Source organism: Stegodyphus dumicola, chromosome 7 (assembly GCF_044657685.1).
Source record: "Stegodyphus dumicola isolate Sdum_Otavi_A_Nest chromosome 7, ASM4465768v1".
Classification (NCBI taxonomy): Eukaryota; Metazoa; Arthropoda; class Arachnida; order Araneae; family Eresidae; genus Stegodyphus; species Stegodyphus dumicola.
In genome coordinates, this window is record NC_140774.1 from 106,041,465 (window position 1) to 106,065,559 (window position 24,095).

At 31.1% G+C, this 24,095-nt stretch overlaps 1 protein-coding gene across 1 annotated transcript in view; it reads left to right on the plus strand.

The window, feature by feature from the left end:
* The window catches only part of LOC118180869 (uncharacterized), a 778,920-nt gene that overhangs the window by 708,614 nt on the left and 46,211 nt on the right, over nucleotides 1–24,095 (plus strand). Inside the window, exons 16-18 of the mRNA XM_085820677.1 lie at nucleotides 8,990–9,091; nucleotides 17,753–17,869; nucleotides 21,811–21,985. Coding sequence (XP_085676803.1) covers nucleotides 8,990–9,091; nucleotides 17,753–17,869; nucleotides 21,811–21,985 — 394 coding nt within the window. The remainder of the gene's footprint in view (nucleotides 1–8,989; nucleotides 9,092–17,752; nucleotides 17,870–21,810; nucleotides 21,986–24,095) is intronic.

Here is a 24,095-nt window from a genome sequence, read left to right on the forward strand (position 1 = left end):
TCATAGCTACACTGTGGAGAGGTTGATAAGTTAGGAGATAAAGCACACAGAAACTAGTGAGAAAATTGGTTTGTGTATTGGACAAATTTCTGATAGTTAGAAAAGATGCTTAAAGAGAATGAAATCGATATAAATTAGCCAAAATGTCTGGAAAGGCTTCCAATTAAAAAACACATAAATATTTTGTTAAGTATTGTTACAAAACATATTAAAAACTACAAAACATAAATGTTTTGTAGGTATTAATGTGTAATTATCCTTATATACCATTTATATGCTTTAATTTGTAATTATCCTATATTGTTTATATAGTTTAATGTGTAATTATCCTAATATTTAATATAAGAATCAATGCCATAAATTACATGTATTTTAAACTGTCAAATTTTATTAGATTGTTATTTTAATATGGCTTTTTTTAACAACTATCGTTAAAAAATAAATAAAATTTAATAGTGACCATGTAAATCCATAATGACTAAGGTTATCTAACTACCTAGTTTAATTATTTATAACTAACTGCTTACCCTTAAAAATTATCTCTGCATATTAAGGCGAGTTATTGCCTTTCATTAATCCGTACTGTGATCACAAGATAAAACACAAAAATGTAAAAATTGATGTAAAACTTATTCTTTGCATCTAGTGAACCTAAAATAATACAAAACAACTTATCACCTGTGGTGCTTTACTGGAACCTTAAAGTATATTAACACGTTGACTGCCACTCGCATTTGACATGGTTTGCCCATGACGCCAACTTGAAATTTTTATTATACGATGTATATTATGTTGAAATATTACTACAGAAGATAATGTGAATTATATAATCGTGCTTAATGAAATTTTTGTGGTGGGGGTTACCAGTGACCCCCAAGGTGCTGTAGACCATTATTGCGATTTATAATTAAAATTTTTACGAATTATTATTCTTCAAACCATTATAGTAACAATAGTACTATTTAAAAATTTATCAGTGTCGATATTTACTCTAATTATGTATTTTACTATGGGTCGCTTTACCGGTGGAACCCACAACGCTGTAGCCGAGTTCCGGTCACCGGTAGCCCCCACGCCAGTCACTATGTTAACTGGGTTACAATCTTTGAACTCTACAAGAAGCTATGGGATGAACTGCGCCAGACAGAGCCCAACTAACTTTCAAAACTTGTCAGCCGTGCCTACATCAGGCTTTTCAGGTTTATTCTAATCTGGAGGTTTCTCTCTAGGCAAGCTGCAGTGGCGACAACATCCAGTCTTTTGTTATGAATCATGCTGATTATGATTTTACTTCTCATTTTAATCTGTGCCATTTGACATAAAATCTACCTGCTGTTTACTAAACCTCTAGACTGAGCAAGTATGTGGCAAAATAGAACATTAAAAAATAAATAAAGCTTACTGTTAGTAAAACGTAAATAAAATGTCACTTACGTTCTTTCAAATATGTCCAACTATTATAAGTGTAAAATATTTAATTCATCCTACTTACAGATCTATTTTATTTTTAGGATGGTATTACAAAAGTGAAGGTCAGGCATAGATAATATTTTTAGTTGAATTTATTCAGTTCCCATTTGCTCATAGGTCCTAATTTTTTTCATTAATGGTCCTTAAAAGTACTTAATTTTGATGTGCAGAAATGTGTATGAACCCTGTAAATCCAATAAAGAGGGGTGAAAGGGAACGCTGGCCACGCTGTTTCTTTTAATTATACAAAATTATAAGGAGTATAAAATGCTTGTAAATTTTCATCATATGCAGAGAATAATTTATATTACTTAACATTTAGAAAATTTTGTATATAATGAAATTAATGTGGAGAATTAAAGCGAAACTCTTATTCCAATGGACAAGATAGTATCCTATTTTATTATGATTTGGAAAACATTTGTGTGCGCTTATCAGAAATACTGTTTTAGTAGTAAATTAAAAGCAAGGTTTCAAATAATTTAGTTAAATTTTGACTATTCTTATTTTACATAAATTAGCTTCATTTGCACCTGAAATTTCATATTTAATCATAATAATTGTGATTTGTAAAATTTTTCAGGAAGTCACAACTAGTTTGGGGTTCTTAAAAATGTGCGCTTTTTTACGTGGGCTTTTGTTATACAGTTTTCTAACTGGCCACTGGCAGAGGAACTGTTCTCATTTCTTTTCTTTTGCCCCCAGCTTTGTGAAAAAGCCAATAAAGAGAGGACAGCCTTGCTTAATTGCTTAATCCGCTTTCTAACCTAGGGTACCAAAGAACGGCCTCAGATAAAAAGGGGCGACAGGAGAGCCAGGCTGGTGAGAAATAAATTAAATAGGACTTTACACATTTTTTATACTTATCAGAAAATAACAATATCTGAAATTTCGCTTGCAAGTGAAGTTTAAAAACCATTTCCTTGCATTTTCTTTAGTCTATTTCTTGAATTATTTTAATCTAAAGGTTTAACTAGAATTTCAGATGTTTTAAAAATTTTCAATAATTGGAATATATTACTAAAATATTACTAAATATTACTAAAGATGATTTGAAAATATTTCTTAACCATTTTAAAGGGATAATTCACTATTTTAGTAGTAGAATTGCCTAGTGAAAAAATATGCTAGTTCTTGATTGGATTGTGTCTCCAACAAATTTTTAATGAACTAATTAAACGTGTCTGTTATACTGAAGCAAAACCATTGGTTAAATGTAAAACTATTGAACTATTTCCAATAAATTGGATTATTACATATATTAAAATTTATGCAAAAGTAATATGCTCATATGGTTGAAAATAGATTTAACCATTCAAATAATTTAAACAACGAAAGATTCTGAACTCAAGAACAAGAGGGATTTAAGCTTACAAATCATGAGCCCAGCATTGTAAGAAAAGTAATCTTTCATATAAAAAATAAATTTTAATTCCATAAAAAATGTTATGTTACTCTATTAACTGGAAACGCTTTTTAAAAAACAGTTCATTTTACATTGCCATGGTTATTTATATGCAAAAACATTTAGTGAAGTGATATTTAGAAACTAAATTTCACTGGAATTTAGTTTCTAAAAATTTTATGTCTCCAACCAAGAGGTCATTGAAAGGAAAAATTTGTCACTAAGTGTATTAAATGCTTTAAAACATAGAATAAAATGTAAAATGGAACGCAACTCATTTTTGGTTTGTTCCAAAGAGGAAAATTTGGATTGTATTTATAAAAATAATTTTTTTTTTTAAGTACACTTTTTTAATCACCACAAGAAAGCATACGTTTTTTTCCTAGAACACCCAAAAGGTCACGGATGAACAAATTGTGTCATATTTCAAACTTTCACAAAGGATATTAAGAGCATAAAATAGAGATATTGATTGATTTCAGCTTGTAAAGAAAAGAAGGCAATGAAAATAATTTTAAAATGCTTTGAGAAAAGACTAATGTTTCTTTAGAAAGCTTCAAGTCAAGAAAATTGCTTTTCGAGAAAGATGAGCTTTTGTTTGTGATATATTTGTGATACATAATATTTTTTAAGTGCAAGCTTCTCAAATGTTCAGTTAATTGATTACAAAAGAAGCATATAAGAATTATCACAGACATCTCAAAGGTAACCATCCCTAATACGAAATCTCACTTGTGATGAAATGACAAACACAACTAAACACTGATAGCTAGACAAATGTTTTGTTGCCACCCAACAGAGTAGCTGTATGCTTGTCCTGCATGAAGGCATTCCTCCTTTTAAAAAGATAGCATTCTTGCACGTTGCCTAAATTGACTGAGCAATAACAACTGCAAAGTTTGAACATAAATGAATAGAACTTTTCTTAACAGATAAATGCATAATATTTTGCTTTTTTTTTTTTTTTTTTTTTTTTTTTAGGAAGCTATAGAAAAAGTTAATTTATTTTATCAAAACTCTCCCATTCTTATAGCCGTCTTCAAATTATTCTGAAAAATCTCTGTAACTGGCAGAATGTATCACATATCAGCATTCTAGTCAATAAAGCTAATAAATCAGTTTTAGTGTAAACATATTATGTACCAAAAGATACATGTGAAGAAAATATATTTCATGCAAATAAACTGGAAGGATTTTCTGCAATATCTTCAGCAGAATTACAAAAAGCACTTATTTGATGGGTTTAATGCTGTTATTAGATGTTAAATATTATTTCATTTAGATTAAGAAAAAGAAAACATATCACGTAAAAATTTATTATTTAGAGAAAATATCAGACATATTTTTGAGACATTTAAATTCAAATCTGAATACTCTTACTATAATTGCAATTAAAAATACATTTTATAGTGACAAAATCCATGTGTTCTTTTGGTGTGAGCTTTTATCAGTATGGTCTTATATTAATATGAGCCTTTTATCAGTGTGTGCTTTCATTGGTGTGTGTATTTTCCTCATGAGCAATTATCATAGTGATGTTTCTCCCTTTGCGTGCCCTTTTGTCAGGAAATCATATATCACACACGTACTTCCTGCAATGATCATCATCCTTAGATAACCACCTCATGATGACAAAAAAGTACCATATATTTCTAATAAATTAATTTAAAGTAATTATCTTGTGAGATGAAAGCTTACAATTTAATACTTCACAGAATTAAATCTTTTTAAAAATATGTAATATCATACAAAAAATTCAGTTATCATACATACTGCAATATAGTTAGCAAATAAGCCAAATTTCTGGACTGAATGCACCTTTTATTGTATATAGAAATATTTACATTTATTTATTGTTAATTTTCACTAAACAATATTAATGACATTACCTGCCACAGCTGAGTGAGAGAAGTGTTTGGAGTCCATTCTCACTTTTCAAATTTTTCAGTCTGTGGCCCACTATCTTAACATCGATAACAAGAAATGTCACTTTATGTTGCCAAAGGATGTGAAAGAGATTATTCTCCTCTTCTGAGGTCAACACAAAGTTGTCAAGGAGTAGGCAGATTTAAAGTTAACCATTGGAAACAAAATATTGCTTATTTCTGGTTCCTCTAATGTAGAAAAATTATATTTCTTTTCAACAACGTACTTATGAGAAAAGTAGCCACCCAACTGGGATAGTGGCTAGTCACTCTGACTGCCATATGGAAGGGCCTGGGTTTAAATACCAGATAAGACATGGGTTTAAATCCATGTTTGTAAATATCTAGTGTGTGTGTGTGGCATGGGGGGAGCACTCTAAATATGTGGCTAGACAAAATTCCTCTGGAGATTTTAGTGGTAATGAAAGAGGGGTAGGAGACCCATGGACCCATCCTCTTGGGGTGCTCTCCTTCAAAATTAGGGAAAGAACTGACCAAAGCCATTCTGTCACCTGTATGGGGCACAAGGATTTTACCAGTAAGAGGCACAATCTTGCTTATTTGCCACGATAATTTTTGTATGTTTGCTGTGATATCAGACAAGTTAGATTAGTCACAACAATGAGAGGAAAAAATATTTATCTTTTTAAGTAAAAACATCATTTAATGTTGTCAAATCAAAAAGTTAAATTTTTATTCTGTTGAATAAAATTAAACTGAAAAATAACTTCAGTATTTAAACTTTGTTATTTTCACATTATTGTTCTGAACAGAAAAATATTAAAAAATTATATTTCTGTTTAAATAAAATTAAAAGAAATAGTATATTTAGAGAGGCTTGAGGTTTGCATGCTAAAATTTTACTGTATGTTTATTATAATGGACACTGTGAAAAAACACTGCTAAGCACAAATTATGCTGAGTGAAATATTTGTATTTTTGATTATCTGCAGCCCAGTAGAACTGCGGTGCTCCGAGTAGAAAGATCCTGAACTCACTTTTGATTTTGGAGAGCATTTGGAATCTTGTTGCCAACTTTGGAGACAAGTCTTTAGTTGGATATTGTTAGATTTATTTCAATGGTGGATCCAGTATTGCCTTTTTTTACAATAATTTAAAACATAAAATGCTTAACATTTTGAGAAATCTTATTTAATTTTTTTGCACCATTGTTCTCCCCTATATACACTGGTTATCATAAATTAAGGAAAAATCACAAAAATAGCGATAACTCCCTCAAAAATAAGCCAAACAGTGTAAAACTTGAATATGTTGCCAAGTAAGAGTAGCTGAGTAAAACTGCAATATGCAAATTAGTGGCACTGCACTCAGAATACGTAATCTGCGAGGAGCATAAAAGTCCATGTTTGAGAGCAAGCCCACATATTTCAGTGTGATAGTGAAATCAGAAATCTGAGATAGCCAATTCATTACAATGACCTTCAGGCATCATTTGCCTGCAGAACTACAATGCAGAGCCATTGGAAGACTACAAACAGGACACAGTCAAACAGAAGTGGTCAGATGGCTAAATGTGAGTCCTTCTATGGTTCATAGACTTTGGAGGCAATTTCAGACCACAGATTCGGCATCTAGGAGGTTCAGCCAAGGACAGCCAACTGCTACGACAAGCTCCGATAACCGATTATCGACATTACGTGCACGCGCGAATAGAACCACTACTCCAACTCTTCTTAGATCCTCCCTTGCTGCAGCCACCGGAAGGTTGGTGTTCAACGTCAACTGTGTGTAGGTGGTTATGAAGGTGGTCTGTATGTGCGAGGTGACCGGCCATTTGCGTGCCACTCACCTCACGCTATAAGAGGGACTGTTTGCAGTGGCATGACAATACATCCACTGGACGCCTGATCAGTGGAGGACTGTTCTCTTTACGGATGAGTCCAGGTTTAGTCTAGAAAGCGATAGTAAGTGTTATTAATATGGAGAGAACCTGGAACCCATTATCATCAGTAAAAATCCGTGAAAGAGATGCATAAAGAATAGGCAGTGTCTGTGTTTGGGATGGCATCTCTTTGGGTGGATGCACAGACCTCCATGTCTTTCTAAGGAGAACTGTGAATGCTCAGGTTTATAGAGATGACATCCTTGATGTTTATGTGTGCCCAAATGTCTGGGCAATAGGTGATGCTTTTCTGTTACAGGACGACAACGCAAGACCACACAGGGCTTGCATCGTATATGATTATCTTCAACAGGAAACAATTATGCGCATGGAGTGGCCAGCTCGATCCCCGGACTTGAACCCTTTCGAGCACGTTTGGGATGCTTTAGGGAGACGACTAGTAGCTCTCAATCCGCCCCCTCAGACCCTTGCCGCGCTTGCAACTGCTTTGCAAGAGCAATGGCTCTTGCTTCCTACGGAACTGATAGACCGCATAATTGAAAGCATCACACATCGCTGCATGTGCTGTATTGCTTCTAGAGGCGATCAAATTCCATATTGAAGGTACTTTTCCTATAGCAAACCGACGCCTTCGATTTGTTCATTTTATACATGTGCTAATTTCTATATTACCATATTTGTCTGGTAATTTCTTTTTTATGTTATTTGATACCTTACTATGTGTTGTATATTGTGGGTAAGTTTCATTAAATTCTACATGTAACTTTTTCAGTAATCGGGATTTTTGTGATTTTTCCTTAAGTTATGTGTGTGTGTATGTATTTAATTATGGCAAAGCACACGAGGGCTATCTGCCTAAGAGGAGGGATGCCTTTGTGGAGGACTTTCTAAGGGAAACTGGCTCGTATACACGTTACACATGGAGAAAACCACAAAAACACACATGCAGCCAGCCCGTTCACGGGATTCGAACCTCGGACCGAACTACCAGTGTTCAGCGACTTTACCGCTCGGCCGCTGGTGGGCCTCCTTAATTTATGATAACCAGTGTACATATTTGTGAAATTACATCTGTTGATATTTAGTGAAAACATATTAATTTTTGCTAAGAATTTCACAATGGACAACAGTTTTCATCAACAATTTCAAAACTCTGTGTTTTTGCTAAAAGTCATCAGAGAATTTTGCACTAGCCACAATTATGATTGTCCAACATCAGTTGAAATATTAATGTACATTCCAATATAATGAAAAATAAAAGTGATCCCACTCTACAGTTTCATTATGACTTGTTACAACAAAAACAATGAGAAAAAAATATTAATCAGAAAAATGAGCATTGCATTTCAAAAGTGAAAATTCACATGTATTGAACTTGTCACATAAATACTTTTTACTGACATTGGGTATTGCCATATAAATACTGTTTTATGCTTCATCAATATTTTTTGTGACTTTTTGGTGAATGTGCAGGTAATTAGAAAGTACTAAAAACAATCAAGTAGAAAAAACACAGAAATAACAATGATACAAATAAAGTAGAATGTAACCAAATTATACTTACATCTGTTCCTTTTATGCTGTTTCTTAGTTGCACAATTTTGCATATAATGTTAATATCTGTCTGTTAATATGACTTCAAAGGGATTTTCATTTAATGTTCACTGATGCCATGTAAATTCTATGAGGTATGATTCAAGATAATGCTGAACAGTCTGTACCATTCTTTCAGTGAAAAAACATTTTACTTTGTAATAAAATATACCAGAATGATCATGAAATGCACCTATATATCAGTGATGACAGCATTTAGAGATACAATGTCAAAATATACAGGAAGAAGGGCAGTTGTTTTTTGTGGATGCTGTTTATCATTTTGAAAGTGGTTATGGTTTATTTCCATAGATTTCCATTTGAACTAAAGAAATCTTGTCCATTAAATAGTATAAGAAGCAATAAAAAATGCATGAAATATTCATTTACTGAAATAGTCATTTTGCGTGCATTAGATGTGTATATTTGATTTTCAGTCAGCATTCAGTTTTAATGGTTAATGTCGAAAGCAGCAATTTATGTTGTTCCCATCAGTTTCTGTATTTGGTTTTTCTTGATTTTTAATTATTTTTTATTTATTTTTATTTTTTAATATTTTGAGAATTCTACATGCATCTTAAGTATTTGTACTGTTTTTGTACAGTCTTTATATAAAATAGTTTTACTCTCTGAATTTAATAGTTCTATCCTCTGGTAATAATTATTCAAATTTTTATTATTAATTAATTAGCTGTAATTGCTAATCTCTTTGTATTTTACTTTCCTTTCTAGGTTACATATGCCTTTTGCAAAGAATTTCTGAGTTTAATTCTACAAAAAATGTGTGGAGAGGAAATAGATACTACAGAAGTTCTGGTGAAACTTTTCCAAAAGGTGCCATTTTTCTTTGATTTCTCATTATTTTATTTCTCTCAGTTGTACTTTAATTAATATTTGATTTGCAGTGGAAAATTGCAAAAAGAATGCATGAAACTATACATTGATATAATTATGTCAATTAATCAGGACAATTACTTATTTTATTATTTATTTTAATCAGGATTTTAATTTATTTATTATTTATTTTAATCAGAACAATTACTTATTTGATGCAAATCTAAGAATAAATCTCAGTATAAAATGGCTAGACTTATCCTTATTTAACTGAGAAAGCTAGCTTTGTAACTGAAATATTTCCTAGATGATAGAGATTTCTTTTCCATCCAATGACAAAACAGTCATCAAGAATTCTGCTGTACCATTGTAATAACCATAAGCATTCACTTGGAATTATGTGTAAACCTGCTGGTTGTTTGTCAGACTGCCAAAAATGTTGCTGAGATAACACAAGAGGCAACCAATGGTATGCTTGTAAAGAGATGAAAAGACAGCAAAAGTGATTTTTCTTTTTACAGTACAAGGAAATCTTATTATAAGCAGGACAGTTGTATAACTTATGAAAAGTTTCACATTTTCTACATGGTTTTGGATTATTGTACTTATTTCCTTGATAGTTTGAAGAAGATTTAGTACTTTGTTGCTTTTGTTTTACATGATAGTTTTTCTTACAAGGCTGAACTTTTCCTCTGAAGGTCAAAATTTATTACGTTTGATCACTTCTATTTTATTTTCCTCAATTAAAGTTTTCAGCTGAATTTCTGCTAATTCAGAAGCTTTACACATTTTAATACATTTCTCCAATGTCATTTGATCTTCCCTTAATAATCTATCTTTGAGATTTTTATTTAGAATTCCACTTAGTATTCTAATTCTTATTAAACTATCTTTTAATTCTGCAAATCACGATTCACCTACATGTTGTGTTCGACAGAAAAATATATGTCTATCAACACTTTCATTTGCTTTCAGTATGCAAAAATTTTCGAAAGCTTCAATTACTTTGTCAGCATCCTTCTTATCTTCTTCACTTAAGTTAAAAGTATTAAACTTTTCAAGTGCTTCTGCACCAATAATATGCAATAAAATAGCTACTTTAATTTCAGGTGATTTAGCAATACCACCAGACGCTAACATGTAAATTTGGAATTTTTGTTTCCATTTCTTTCAATTTTCGCTTAAATTACCTTTGAAATTTAGATTATTTGGTGGCTTTAATCCATCCATATTTAATGTGGAACTTTAAATAGTTTACATTTAAACATACATATTTTAGCCACTTTTAGCCATTAAATATTTTTAGCCACTTCAAATAAAAATAAAGAACACACTTACCAGGGATAGAAGTTTTGATTTCACTATAAACAACTTCCCATCATGTTTTTGTTTAGAATATCTTTACTGACGCTGCATGGTTTTTCAAAAAAGATTTTCTTTTTTTAATCTACGGTCCACTTGACTGTGCCATGTGTTGTTTTTTATATATTGGGTATGTGCTCAGTGATGATTACCAAGATGTACACAGACATCATTTGTTCTACATTGCTCATCTACTATTCTAGATTACAGTTAAAGGTAATAATAGATACAGTTACAGTTACGTATATAACAGGCAAGATATAATACAGTCATGTAAAGAAAAATATGTCTTGACGGCGAAACGGCAACGTTGAAATAGCAATTGCAAAAAGTCCTAGACTCATCATTTCTTTGTTAAAAAAGTTATGTTATACATAATAACCAATAAGTTTTTCACCAAAGAAATTTTCAAAGAATTGCAATTTTTGTGTATTTACTTCCCAAAATGGGAATGGATTAGAGTCGTTCGTAGATTATTGAACCTCCAACTGTTCACTTTCTTTTCTAAACAGTGGGAATTTCATATAAATTTCATATAATTAATACAGTTTTATTGTTTTAAGTTGTTAGCTAAAGGAATTTCTTCATCTTCATTCATCACACTTTTTTTTTTTTTTTGATGTTGTTGGCTTGGTACTTTTCCATTTAAGATTTTCGGTATGTTATTTATTGCATTGAATATACCTAAATATTATTTCATTCAGTCGTTCTCACCTTTAGATTAAATCTGACTTCATTCTGTAACACTTGAAAAGAAATTTTTTTAAATAAACAATTACATTTTCTTGCTTAAGAATGCCAAAACTTTATTTGCTTACACACTTAAGGAAATCAAAACATTATTCTAATCTTTCTTACTGTTGCCAAACTACAAAAACAAAACTCTGTTTAAAATAAAAGAAGAACAATGGCTGTTGAATATCGTTAACAAATATAAAAACATGGAGCTCACAGCACACTCTCACCTTTTGATTTTCTTAAAATAATCTATGAAAATCAAAAAATTTAATTAAAATAAAAATTTTAACTTTCTACTTAATAGACTTGCATAATACTCAATATACTATACTCACAATGTAAATTAAATAATAATACAGAACATATTCTTAAAAAAGAAAATCACTTATAACAAGAAGGTTTGACTATTTTTCTGCCACATCTAGTTTTTAGTTCAAAATCAGTTCCTTTTAACTCATTGTCCCTTTTAACATTTTCAGATTTATGAGGAATGTTCCTTTTACGAGAATCAGTTGGCACGAAATTTCTTGTACTGACAACTCTCCCTTCATTATGTTCTCAGAATTTTTACATTTATTGTAGAAATGCAGTATCCAGGTTATTGAATGCAAAATCTTTGAATACTTGGAAAATTGCCGTAAGTATCATCGCTCATCTGACACAGAACTGTTAACTAAAGTACTTTCTCCCTTCTTTTGCTCTTCGTAAACGTGTTCACTATTGATTTGAATCTGAGATTTGGACCAGTTGTCCTCGGACTGCTTTAGCCACTCTGGTCCCTCCCACCAATTTGATGTAAAGAGAAATTTTGGAGAAGAACCTCTGGATGGGAGGTCTGCCGGATTATGACTGCCGGGAATATGCTTCCATGAATCCACTGAAGTGATACTTCAAATTTTCTTAACTTTATTTTTAATGAAAGTATTCCAATTATCATCATTCTTAATTTAAAACAAAGCAGTTGAAGAATCTGTCCAACATGTGGTTGGGACTTCTTCAGATTCATTTCTCCTCTAATGTAAGATATAATTTTTCTCTTCTGTACATGTCTTTCATTCCTATACAACAGGCTAATAATTCCAATCTGGGGATTGTTGCTTTCGTCAAGGGTGCAACTCTGCTCTTAACTTGAATTAAATGAACTTTTACTTCATCATTGTTTTCTTTACGAAGAAATATAACTGTGCTGTAAGCAGATTTACTAGCATCTAAAAAAGTAAGGAGACTTAATCCATCTCAGGAACCATCACAATCAACATATCTTGGAATTTTAATTTCCAATAATAAATGAAGATCTTCCATTCATAGTGAAAACCTTTTACAAACACTTTCAGGACATACCTCATCCCAGCTTAATTTAAGAGTCCAGCTTTCTTGTATCTTGTATTAGCATCTTCATGCAGATGGTTACTGGGCATAACAATCCAATGAGATCAAACATACTGTTGACAGCTGAAAGAATATTTCTTCTTGTTACAGGTTCTTTCTCAGTGGAAAAATTTTTGAAGTTACGAAAAAGGACATCTTAATTTCTGTCTCAGGAGAATCCTTTCCCCTTTTATCTCCCGTTAAAGAAGTATATTCTCAAAACAGGCTGAAGCTAGAATTTGTTTAGCTTCATATACAAATTGCAATAGTTCCTTTTCATCATATACAGATATTACACGGTTATCCACATAAAAGGCAGCATTTCTTATGCACAGTTTCTGGAAAATCATCATGCATTCCTCCAAATGAAAATTAATGACTGCAACTAAGAGGAATGGACTATATGTGAGTCCAAAAACTACCCTTTTATGACAATAAATTTTCAATTTTCTTTTCTCAAAATTCTCCCACCATAAAAATCTCATCTTGATTTTCTTCTGCAACAGAATTCTTGATCTTCTTCTGCAACAGAAATCTGTAAGAAGGCCTTTCTAATGTTCAAAATGATGCCAATTGGTCTTTCCTCAAACCTCAGTAGTAGTGGAAGGAAAGTCTTTAAAAGGTTTGGTCGTTCCTTTAGAACATCATTGAGTGATGGAGAATGACTGGATCTACAAGAGGCATCGAAAACAGGTCGAACACTTTGGTACAGCTTTTCTTGAAAATGCCTTGATGGGATAAATAATGGCATGGAATTTTATTTGCTTCCTAAGGTGTGCTTCTTCAATAATATTCTCTGCTAACCATTCCTGGAAAGCAGCATCATAATCTGCATATCTGCCTTTCTTAATAAGTTTCTCCACAGTTGATGCACACCTGCACACTGCAACCAATTTATTTTCCTTCAAAATCTCCTGTTCTTCTAATCAAGGCAGCTTTGCGATGTACCAACCTTCTTTATCCCTTCTCACTGTTCGCTGGAACTGTTGCATAACTAATTGATGTGTCTCTTCTTTAGATTTTATTTTAACAGGATCTCCGATGCCTAGAGTATCCAAGTTCCACAGATCAGCAATTGATGAATTTTTTATCAGTAGAGAGGTGATTATGTTTTCAGAGGTGTTAACAGGATTCTCATCAAACATTTCCCCCATAATCAGCCAACCAAGAAGTGTGTCATATGCGACTAAGCCACACTTTAGATAAATGAATTTTCCCCGTAAACGAATTACCATAAAAATCAGCTCCAATCAATATCTCGATATCAAGAAAATTCTCTTCATAATCATTAATCTATATCTTCTTTTCCTTTAACTCTTTCACTCATGATCCTCCTTTTGTTAATCACAGAGTTTCTCCACAAATAATAGACTGATCTAGAGTTTCTGTCTTACAGGAAAATGTATTGTTTAAGGATTCAGTGTCAAGTTTATACTGACAATCCTCCTTCATCTCTGTCGTTAATCCTCCAAAAAGTGTGTGAATCAAAAACCTGTTACTAATTGGCTCCATACCCATCTCTTGTACAGTTGTCTTCAATATGTATGAATGTTGGGAACCACTATCTATGAGTACCCGTGCTTGTTTTTCTTTATTTCCTGTTTTCAATCTAACCTGTAACATTTGAAGTAAAACTTTAGAGTAACAGAAATTTGACAGGCTGTTGTCGCATGGTTTTGATTCTTCAGATTTAACAGAATTATTAATTAATTTATTAGTTTTCAGCTGTGGACACATTAAAACCAAATGTCTTTTTCCACAAAGAATATATTTAATATTTGTTTTGCAAAATTTTAATCAATGTCCGGCTCTTAAACATATAAAGCAGACTTTCTTTTCCTTTAAAATATCTTGTTTCTGCTGGAAATTCAGAGTTTGAGCCTTAAAACAATCTCTGCTCTCGTTTGCCTTTTTACAAAATACACAAGCTGCATTTTGTTTTCTCTTTTTGAAAACTCCTGAAAATAAATCTGCAGCTGTCGTTGATTAAGAGCTTTAGTCATCTTTTCTTTCTCTCCTTTTTCATATTTATTTGAAAAACCCAGATTTCACTAAAAGAACTCACTCCTCTCCTTGTACTTCCATTTTCATAAACAGTAACAAGCTTTTTAGCTTCTCACTGTATGGATTCTCCGCTGACTCATCCAGTGTACTAACTATTGGATTTCGCAACCACACCCTAAAATTATCCTCCGGTATGCAAGATTTAGTGAGAGGGAAAAGCATGGCAGAATATTTATACGAAGTCAAATCAGTGGATTCCAGAGCTCTCGAATAGGATCCCAGTTTATTGTACAGTCTCTAACAGTATCTAATTTTCGGTTATTGCCTGTAGCATTTTTTATGACTAACTTCAACAGTTCTTGTACGTAGAACTCAATAAGTAATTCATCTCAACCAAAACATGATTTTAAACGTTCTACTACTTTATTATAATTTTCACCTGTTGGTGCATAACTGTTAACAATATCACGAGCTCACGAGCTTGCATTGTATTAACTACTGAACTTATCCTCATTTTCTATATTTTGATCTTCATGAATTCTTTGGAACTGCCACCAAAAGGCAGGCCAGTTCTTAATTTCACCATTAAATTTAAGGCTTTCAATCTTTGGTAATTTCAGTTTTCTTTTAACTTGAACGGGAGAAGAACAAAATAATTGGTTACACTGATCCTTTAAAATTCTATTTATACAAATATCTACTTTTACTGTAATATTATGCATCTTCTCATTGTATTCTTCAATAATCAAATGCTCGCAGTCCTACTTTTTTTTTTTTTTCCATCAGAATCTGCAACTAATAAATCACTTATTTCAGAATCGAAACTAGAAAGCTGAGCATGTATCCTTTTTAAACTAGCAAAATTTGATCGAATTTCTACCTCATTAGGTTTTTCCTAATTTAATAAACCACTCAATTCATTTAAAGTTTTAGTAAAATTGGCTCTAACAGGAGAGCATTTCGTTACTAACAATTCCATGCTTAAAAGTTTAATGGTATTTATCTTCAAAAATCCAGTGAGATTATGTCTGGGTCACCACTAATATTGTGCTGAATTTACCTGAATATTATTTCATTCAGTTGTTCTCACCTTTAAATTAAATCTGACTCCATTCTATAACACTTGAAAAGAAATATTTTAAATAAACAATTACATTTGCTTGCTTAAGTATGCCAAAACTTTATTTGCTTACACACTTAAGAAAATCAAAACATTATTCTAGTCTTTCTTACTGTTGCCGAACTATCCCCCCGGAGGTTGACTCGGGCAAATGCCTGGGAAGAACTGGTTAGGATCTGTACCTAGGCAGTCTCAGCCATGGGGGTATAATATTAGACTTCACAGAAGGCCTGAGGGCTCTCGGGACAGAGTAAGGCTCGGCAGGGACCGTACTGGTACTGCCTTGTCTGCCCTTGCTCTGTGGGGTCGAAACATAGTAGATTGTAAGAAATGCGGGACGGCACTCAATTCCGAAAGGCTAATTGCTAGGACGGGAGCTGTGCTGTCACACAGAGTTGTTGCCAAACTATAAAAACAAAACTCTGTCTAAAATAAAAGAAAAACAATGCCTTTTGAATATCGTTAGCAAATATAAAGCATGGAGCTCACAACACACATTTTGATTTATTCATTTTTTTACCCTTTGGCTTCATATCAGGCAAAATAAAATGATCAAAAGCAGTACCATGGAACATAACTTAATTTCACAGCAAATTGCTTCCAAAATCTCGCTCACTTGCCAAAAAAAAAAAAGGAAAGATCTCTGAACAATGATATTTTTGCCCATATTTGAATCCTGGTGAATTGTTTGGATGATATTTTTCTTGGTTTCCCCCATGTGTGGTATGAGCCAGTTTCCCTTAGAAAATCCTTTACAAAGGCAGTTGTTATGCTTAGGCAGATAGCTGTGAAGTGCTTTTCTGTAATCTAATACAATTCTTCAAATAGTCCTTGGGGGAAAATGAACAGCGTCTGCATTATTTTTTAATTTTTCTTAAAATAAGTTTTCAACAATTTCCACAGTTTTGTTGTATTCATCATTTTTAACATTAGGACAAGATTACACTTACATAATTATTGCATCCAAATATTATGTTGTGATTCATTTGAGGTAAGCTAGTTTTTAAAATTTAATAGCAGTAACTCCTGAAACCATAAGTTGAATGAATCCTGCAATAGTAATAAAAAGAATGTACGATCTAAGAAACCACCTTTGTGTTCTGCATTTTCTTCCTGGTTGTACAAAGTCATTTTCTTCCTGGTTTTCATTTTGACTGTGAATCACATTTTAATTTCATGAGATGGTCTCTCTTCATGAAAAACAGCTCTCTCTTGAAGAAAAAGGATAGCAGTTCCTTCATCTCTTTGCAAATCCAAGTTTGTGGATCTGTTGCAGTGAAGAAAAATTCATATAGGAGAGAAGTCAAACTAAACTTGTAAGACCTAGGTGCAAAGAAATATGCCAAAATAAAAAAAAAAGTGGCAAAAAAGTAACCTGGATGGAAAAGTACCTTCAGCAGTTTTAGAAGTCTAGGCATTGGCATACATTTAAAAAAATATATTGATATTAGATTAATATAACTTCAAAAGCTTCTTTATTGTTTCATGTGTACTCAGTGCGTAATTGATTGACTAAAACTAGTATCAGTCATCCATCAGAAATATATTCAGAGGAACAAATTTTTTAAAAAAGTGTCTGTGCGAAAGCTATTGAATTTTAAAGTTAAGATTTCCTATTTAAAGGCATTCAGCTGCTGCTTCATGAGCCAGAAAGCATGAAGGCACACAATGCCATGATCTCAGTAAAACTGTTAATCACACTAATGATTAACAGTTTTAACAGGGTTATCAAGATATTTGCGTTAATTTCAAGTTGCAACTTAAAGATTACAATCCGTCAGTTCAAGTTTTCTGCAGTGAAAAATTTGTTTTATCCCTTTTATGGTAATGTTGCCATCAATAAGTATATAATTTATTCCATACATAGTTTTGAAAACAATGAATACCCTTCTAATTGCATAGTTCGGCCACGACTTTTAGCTAACACAAGATATGGTACGTGTCATACATGCACATTATTAAACAGAAATTCATGCTGTCATGTATTTTGCTTTTCATTTGCTTATGTTATTGTTTAATAAAATATTAAATTTTGTATGCTAAAACTTTTTTTTTCTTTTATTTTACAGAGTACAAAAGCAAATGCTCTTACTCAGGCCTATCATAGGTATACGCTGAACTACATTAATGCCCTAAACTACTTAGAAACATTGAGAAGACAAGTGGAATTCAATGAATTTGAAAAGGTATTTATTTTAGTGATTTTGTTTAAAAAAATATGTATAGTGCTGATACTATATGTATAGTCTAATGTAGTGCTGATACTATATGCATAGTGTAATATAGTGCTGATACTATATGTATGTAAATATGTATATTGATCTTGTACACATATAACACGTTTTTTACAAGGGCTAGTAACATTATCTAATTCTTTCAAAGCATATGATCTAATCTTTGGTTGCAAAGAAGAATCATCAAAAGTGGATTTCAAAGGTGAGTGAGCTCTGTGCACTTGACTTTGGAAAAAGTCTTGACTTAGTTGACAGATGGAGGCCTTTTAGATCCTGCGCAGAATTTGTTGTATCACTCAGATTACCGCTGAAATTCAAATGAAAAAAATGTATTTGATATTATTTGCTTAAGTCTACATTTGCTTGAAATATGTTTGTTTTTCTCAAATTTCTTATGCATTAAAAAATCATTTTAATCCTTAAGCTGGATATTTCAAGAACGTAGTTTTTTCAAAACTTGTTTAGTGTGGCTTTTAAAGTATAGCAAAGTAATGCAGTAATGCTTCATATAGTCCAGCTTTGATCAGTCTTGATTCACTGTAGATTGATTTGAAAATTTCAAAATAAACAAAATTTTAATTGAAAAATATAAAAACAAATTCTAAAATGCAAAATTATTTTTAATGCACTAAATCTAAGTAGATAGTCGCAACTGAAATGATACATAAAGCTCATGGGGACAATAGCTATTTTATTAAATCCAAAATATAGTGTTATCCTTGGACATGTACCAGACTGGATATATATCAAATGAACCTTACCTGTCAGAAATGAAGGGAAAATAATTTATTAATTCTCATAAAAAATCCTATTGTTATTATTAGAATACTGTTTAATACTAAATTATAACTGCAGTGGGTGAAGTATATGCTGTACATAAATGTTTTTTCTGCTAAGAGTCAAAAACAATCTTTCAGTATGTTGATATTAGTTTGTTATTGATTTAACCCTTGTTGCAATATTAAGCTATTTTATAATGTCCTTGTTTTTCACAATTATAGATACCATCGCACTGGGTATAATAATATGCAATAGCCCCAGTCCCAGATACACATGCCATCTTCATACTTTTCAACAATCTCTTCTTTTCACCTCTGTGATGATCAGAACAATTTTCTGCATTACTTGACTTTTATTGAGGTTTTATGTAATTGGGTAAAAGTTAATGAGTCCTAAACCTCTAACAGACATGAAGTGAATTATCGCTATGGCTGAAAGTAGCCACAAAATCAGGGCAAGGTTTAAATAAATCTTTTTTACTTCCTTGTACGAAGTAAAAAGGAAGTATTGTAATCGCGAAAAGTTTCAGGCAGCATATTTCAGCGAAAATATCCATTTTCACCGCTATCGAATGCAATTTAACGATGTTTTTGTGTGACATCTGTACATAATAAAAGACTCTTTTCCTCCAAAGAAATTATAAAACTGCTTTAAAATGAATTCTGAAGAGAATTTTTCGTGGCATCTGTACAAACGTATGTACATATGTACATATCTCGCATAACTTGAAAACGAGTAGTCTTAAAACGTTGAAATTTTGTATATAGGACTGCCATAACATATAGATGAGCACCCCGTATTGTGGTTGCAAATGGCCGCACCAAACATATATAAATATATTTATATATATATATCCACTCTGTTACTCGGCTCAGTGATCTCGGTTTCTTTACTCTTATATAATTGTAAATTGTATATTTTTTGCTTTAAAAATGATTGAATTATGTTGTTCTTATCTTCCAGTTAAGGTTTTTATGCCTTTCGTAAATCTGGAAGCAATATTTGTACAATTATCAACAATTTAAAAGCTGTTTAAGTGCGGTTAAGTTTTAAATAACATGGCGGACATATTTGTTTACATTTCAAACAGCAGAATAGTAAATTTGTTGCCAATGTAGAGAGACTAAGCTTCACAATAACAAAGATAATGCCTTCATTTATTATTGTGAATTAAATCTTACTTAATCCTTTCTGGAATTTTTTCCAGGAAATAAGTGTTTTAAGATTTACTCCATAATTTTTAATACAGATATTTTGAGTTTTTATGTACTTTTGCCTTGTCGCAAAGTGAGAACTGAATTAATTGAATGAGAAATATTAAATCATCTGTGAAAAACTATTTCTTTTTTTGTTTTGTTTGCTTAATTTCTTTTATACATCATTCTATCTTTATTATAGTATTTGAATAGAACATGTGGCAACGATAAGATAATTCTTCAAATAATATAAATTTTGTGCATTCTGAGTTATAATATAATATGAATGAAATATTAAGTGAACCTAGCACCAGAATGTCGCTATGGTAAACAAGTATAGTGAATTTTAAAGAGTGCATTTATTCTATTGTGGTTTATGCGCTGTCAATGAAGTAGATTTAATTCAATCCAATAAGTTTAAATGAAATGCAAGAAAAATTGCGTATAATTTAATATTTTGTACAAGGAAGTCATGGGTGTGCACATCAGATTTTTTGTTTAAGAGAACTTAGAACATAAATGCGCATTTTTGTGCTAACAATATCAACCACAGCTCATAGTGCCATAGCTAAATAACCACTTTCAAGTTAAAACATAGAATAGTAGTCAAAGACTGTGAAATTTAAATATTCTCTAAACTGGTTCAATAATTCTAACCGGAACATCAAAATCAATTTACCGGCAACAAATAATGCAAGGCTAAAACTTAAAACTATCAAAGCTGGCAGAAACTAAACATAGTGTGCACACATAGGCCAGAAACACATTGTGTCTCATAGTACAAAAACTTCAGTTTAAATAATAGTTATGCTCATTTACGTTCTGGTGAGGAAATTGAAAGAAGGAGTTATAGTAAAGGCTTGAAATTATAATCAGCAGGTATACTGATGCTCATGCACCAACAGGCATACTGGCTCATCGTCTGGGAAGAGGTAAGCAAGTGCAGTGCATGCAGTTGTGACTCATTAAGTATTATGCATTATATTCCAAACAAATATTGTACACCGGACAAAAATTTTCACATATATAAATAGACACTGCAAATATAAAAAATAAAGACAAGTACAAAAACAGAACATAGATTTTATCTTGAGGTGGCACAACAGTTGCTTTTGAAAAACTTAGTGACATTTAAAATTAATTTGATGAAAACTAGAAAATATTATGACAACTTCTAAAAATTTAAAAATTACAATCATATAATATGTATAATTTTTAATGGGCCTAATACCAAGGTTATGAATGATGGTGAATTTCTTTTAATTCTTTTTTTTTTTTTTTTTTTTTTAAGCAAAAACATGTTGTATACATACAAAACTGTTGTTTTCCCCGTTCACACAGTGATATATGCTTTCACTTAGAGTCTCTATTCTTCAAGGAGTAAAAATATTCTTTTTCTTGAAGAAAAGTGTATAAAATTTTCTACATAGGCAGTATTCTAATTTTGAGCTTAGTTAGTTTTTGGTGTGAAATTAACATACTTCTCTTCCATTTATTAAACTCACCATATTGAAGTATTTGGACTTTATTATTTAATGCAGTGCACAAATTCAATGTGTATTGTGAAATGAAAAAAAAAAAAAAAAAAAAAAAAGAGGAGAGAGAAAATTGTTAGAACAAAATTTAAGAAATTAGTTTAAACATTTGATTTAATGTAATAAATATAATGAAACCTAAAATTATTCCGAGAATGTAGATATTATTGTTTAGTGAATATTATATGAAAAAATTGATGAAAAATTAAGTATTGTTGTAAACATTTTTCACACTATTAATTATGTAAGTTTATGTAAATTTGCATAAATAAAAAATATATGTTCATCATTTTGCATTTTAACATAAATCACAGAACAGGCTTTAGTTTTTCACTAAATAGTGTTTTTTTATCTTGTAAATAATGAATAAACTCTTTTACAGTGGTGTTCCAAAGATGCACGGTGTAAAAAACTTCAGTTAACTGATCTGTTGGTATCACCTGTACAACATGTTATGCGTGTGCCATTAATTTTAAAAGAAATTGAAATGCGTACTGAAGATCCCAGTGAAAAGAAGCAAATATCAAGCATTATTGAAGCTGAGGAAAACTCTCTTAGTAAGTACAATATTGTTTTCTTTTAATTGCATATTCTAGCTCAGGATTCAGAAACCATTTAGCTGTGGTGTGCCAAACCAATGTACTAACATGATTCAAGGTGCCACACAGTAAGAAATAGTTCAATTCCTGCAGCAATGCTTGCAGAGTTAGGGAACAGTAAACAAAATTACAGATTTAAGAGTTTTATTATATATTAATTCTGCATCATTTAAAGATGTGTGATAACATAAAAATAAACAAGATAAAATATAAATATTCCTACAACATAAATAAAAAATTAAAATAATTTATATATTGTGTATGTTTTAAACATATTTATTAAAATAAAAAATAAGCTGCATAAAATATAAGTATTCCTTCAATATATTTTAATAAAAAAATAAAATTTCAATGTGACCCTTGTCCCTGCATCGTTCTAAATATCGCAATATCAGGGTTATAATTTGTGACTTTCAATTTGACACATGATTCTGAATATTCGATTAAACAACTTCTTTGTAGACTCAAAATATTTTTTATATGAGAAAATATATTTGTTCACATAGATATTCCAAGTAGCACAGCAACGTCGTAACGACATTGCAAACTCGTCGCGGGTATTGTTGCAAAAACATTTCAATATGTCATCTTTAAGATGCCCAGATGTCCGCGAAACTCCACTGTTTTGCAACTGTTGCAAAGACGTCTTTATTACGTCTTTGCAGATGAGGTTTTTGTTGCACAGACGTCATTATTTCATCTTTATTAGGTTATATTTTGGTTGTGAAAGCATCGCATCACGACGTCTTAACGACGCCTAAATGTTCGCAGAATTCGACCTTTTTGCAACAGTTGTGAAAACGTTGTTATTATGTCCTTGTGTTGCATATTGATTTATGCTGAAAAATAAGCTTAATAATTAATGTATTTTTCTTCTTTTATATAATTTTGTAGTCCTTGTATTTTTCTAAAGTTTAAATATTTTATCATTTCCTGAAAACATGAAGATAATACAGTTTTTCTCTTTAGAATAAATATCCATAATTAATAATATACTTAATTATTTTCAGTACTTTAAACTATATCTTTTAAATAACTTAAATTCCAAGTCACAATTATTTAAGATTTCATCATTTTTTTTTCCTTAATCCTTTAGTATGTAAGTGAGAATAATTATGAAAGTGCTTATTATAAATATATAACATTAATAGTAGGTTTTAAGTAAATAAAACTCAGTCAGACATAAATAAAAGTAAAGATATATATTTGGGTAAAAAAAAAAAAGAGCGTTTCTGATTATAACAGCATTATCACATTTATTTCTGTTAAATCTGAGACATTCAAAATTGCCCCCATCATGGTAAATTAGGAAGCAGTTTTTAAGGTAGCATAATCAGTATTTTACCTGAAGTATAAATTTATCCACGTTTTGTAGTAAACAATATAACCATTAACTTCTATATCTCCAAGATATGCAAATGAAACACTAACAACATACATGGCAGCACTATTTAGGAAAAAACATGAACTAGCAGTGTTTGAAAGTATAAATAAGCAGAAAGAAGGTAACAGAACTAAAATTTCCAAATAATAAAAAAATATTCATGTTTTTTAAATAGTAAGTAATTAAAAGTGCAATAAGTATGGATTGCAGTATTTACTAATAATGCTGATGTTTTTAACAACATTTATTTCGATCATATGTTAATGTATTTACTTATTTTTAGTTTCTACATTTTAGAATAGTGGAAGATTACAATGATTATTTCATGCACTTTATATAATCAATAACTTTCCTTATGTTACTGTACAGAAATAATTTAAATAATATAGTATACGATAGTAATCTAAGTACGTTAAATAGCTCCTCGTTAAATAGCACACGATGAAACTTTTTGTTTCTATTTATTAAGAATTCCTTTGTTATCATTATTAGAATATAATTAAATTTAATAAAAATTAAAACCTAATTTCCAACATTCATTTATTGAGATAATCTAATAAACATACATAATGGCAATATTTAAAAAAAAAACGTGAATTACACAATGTTTGGAAGTATAGATACCAAACGAAAAGTAATAAAACTGCAAATTGCAATCAATAAAAAATATTTAGTATTTGTTAA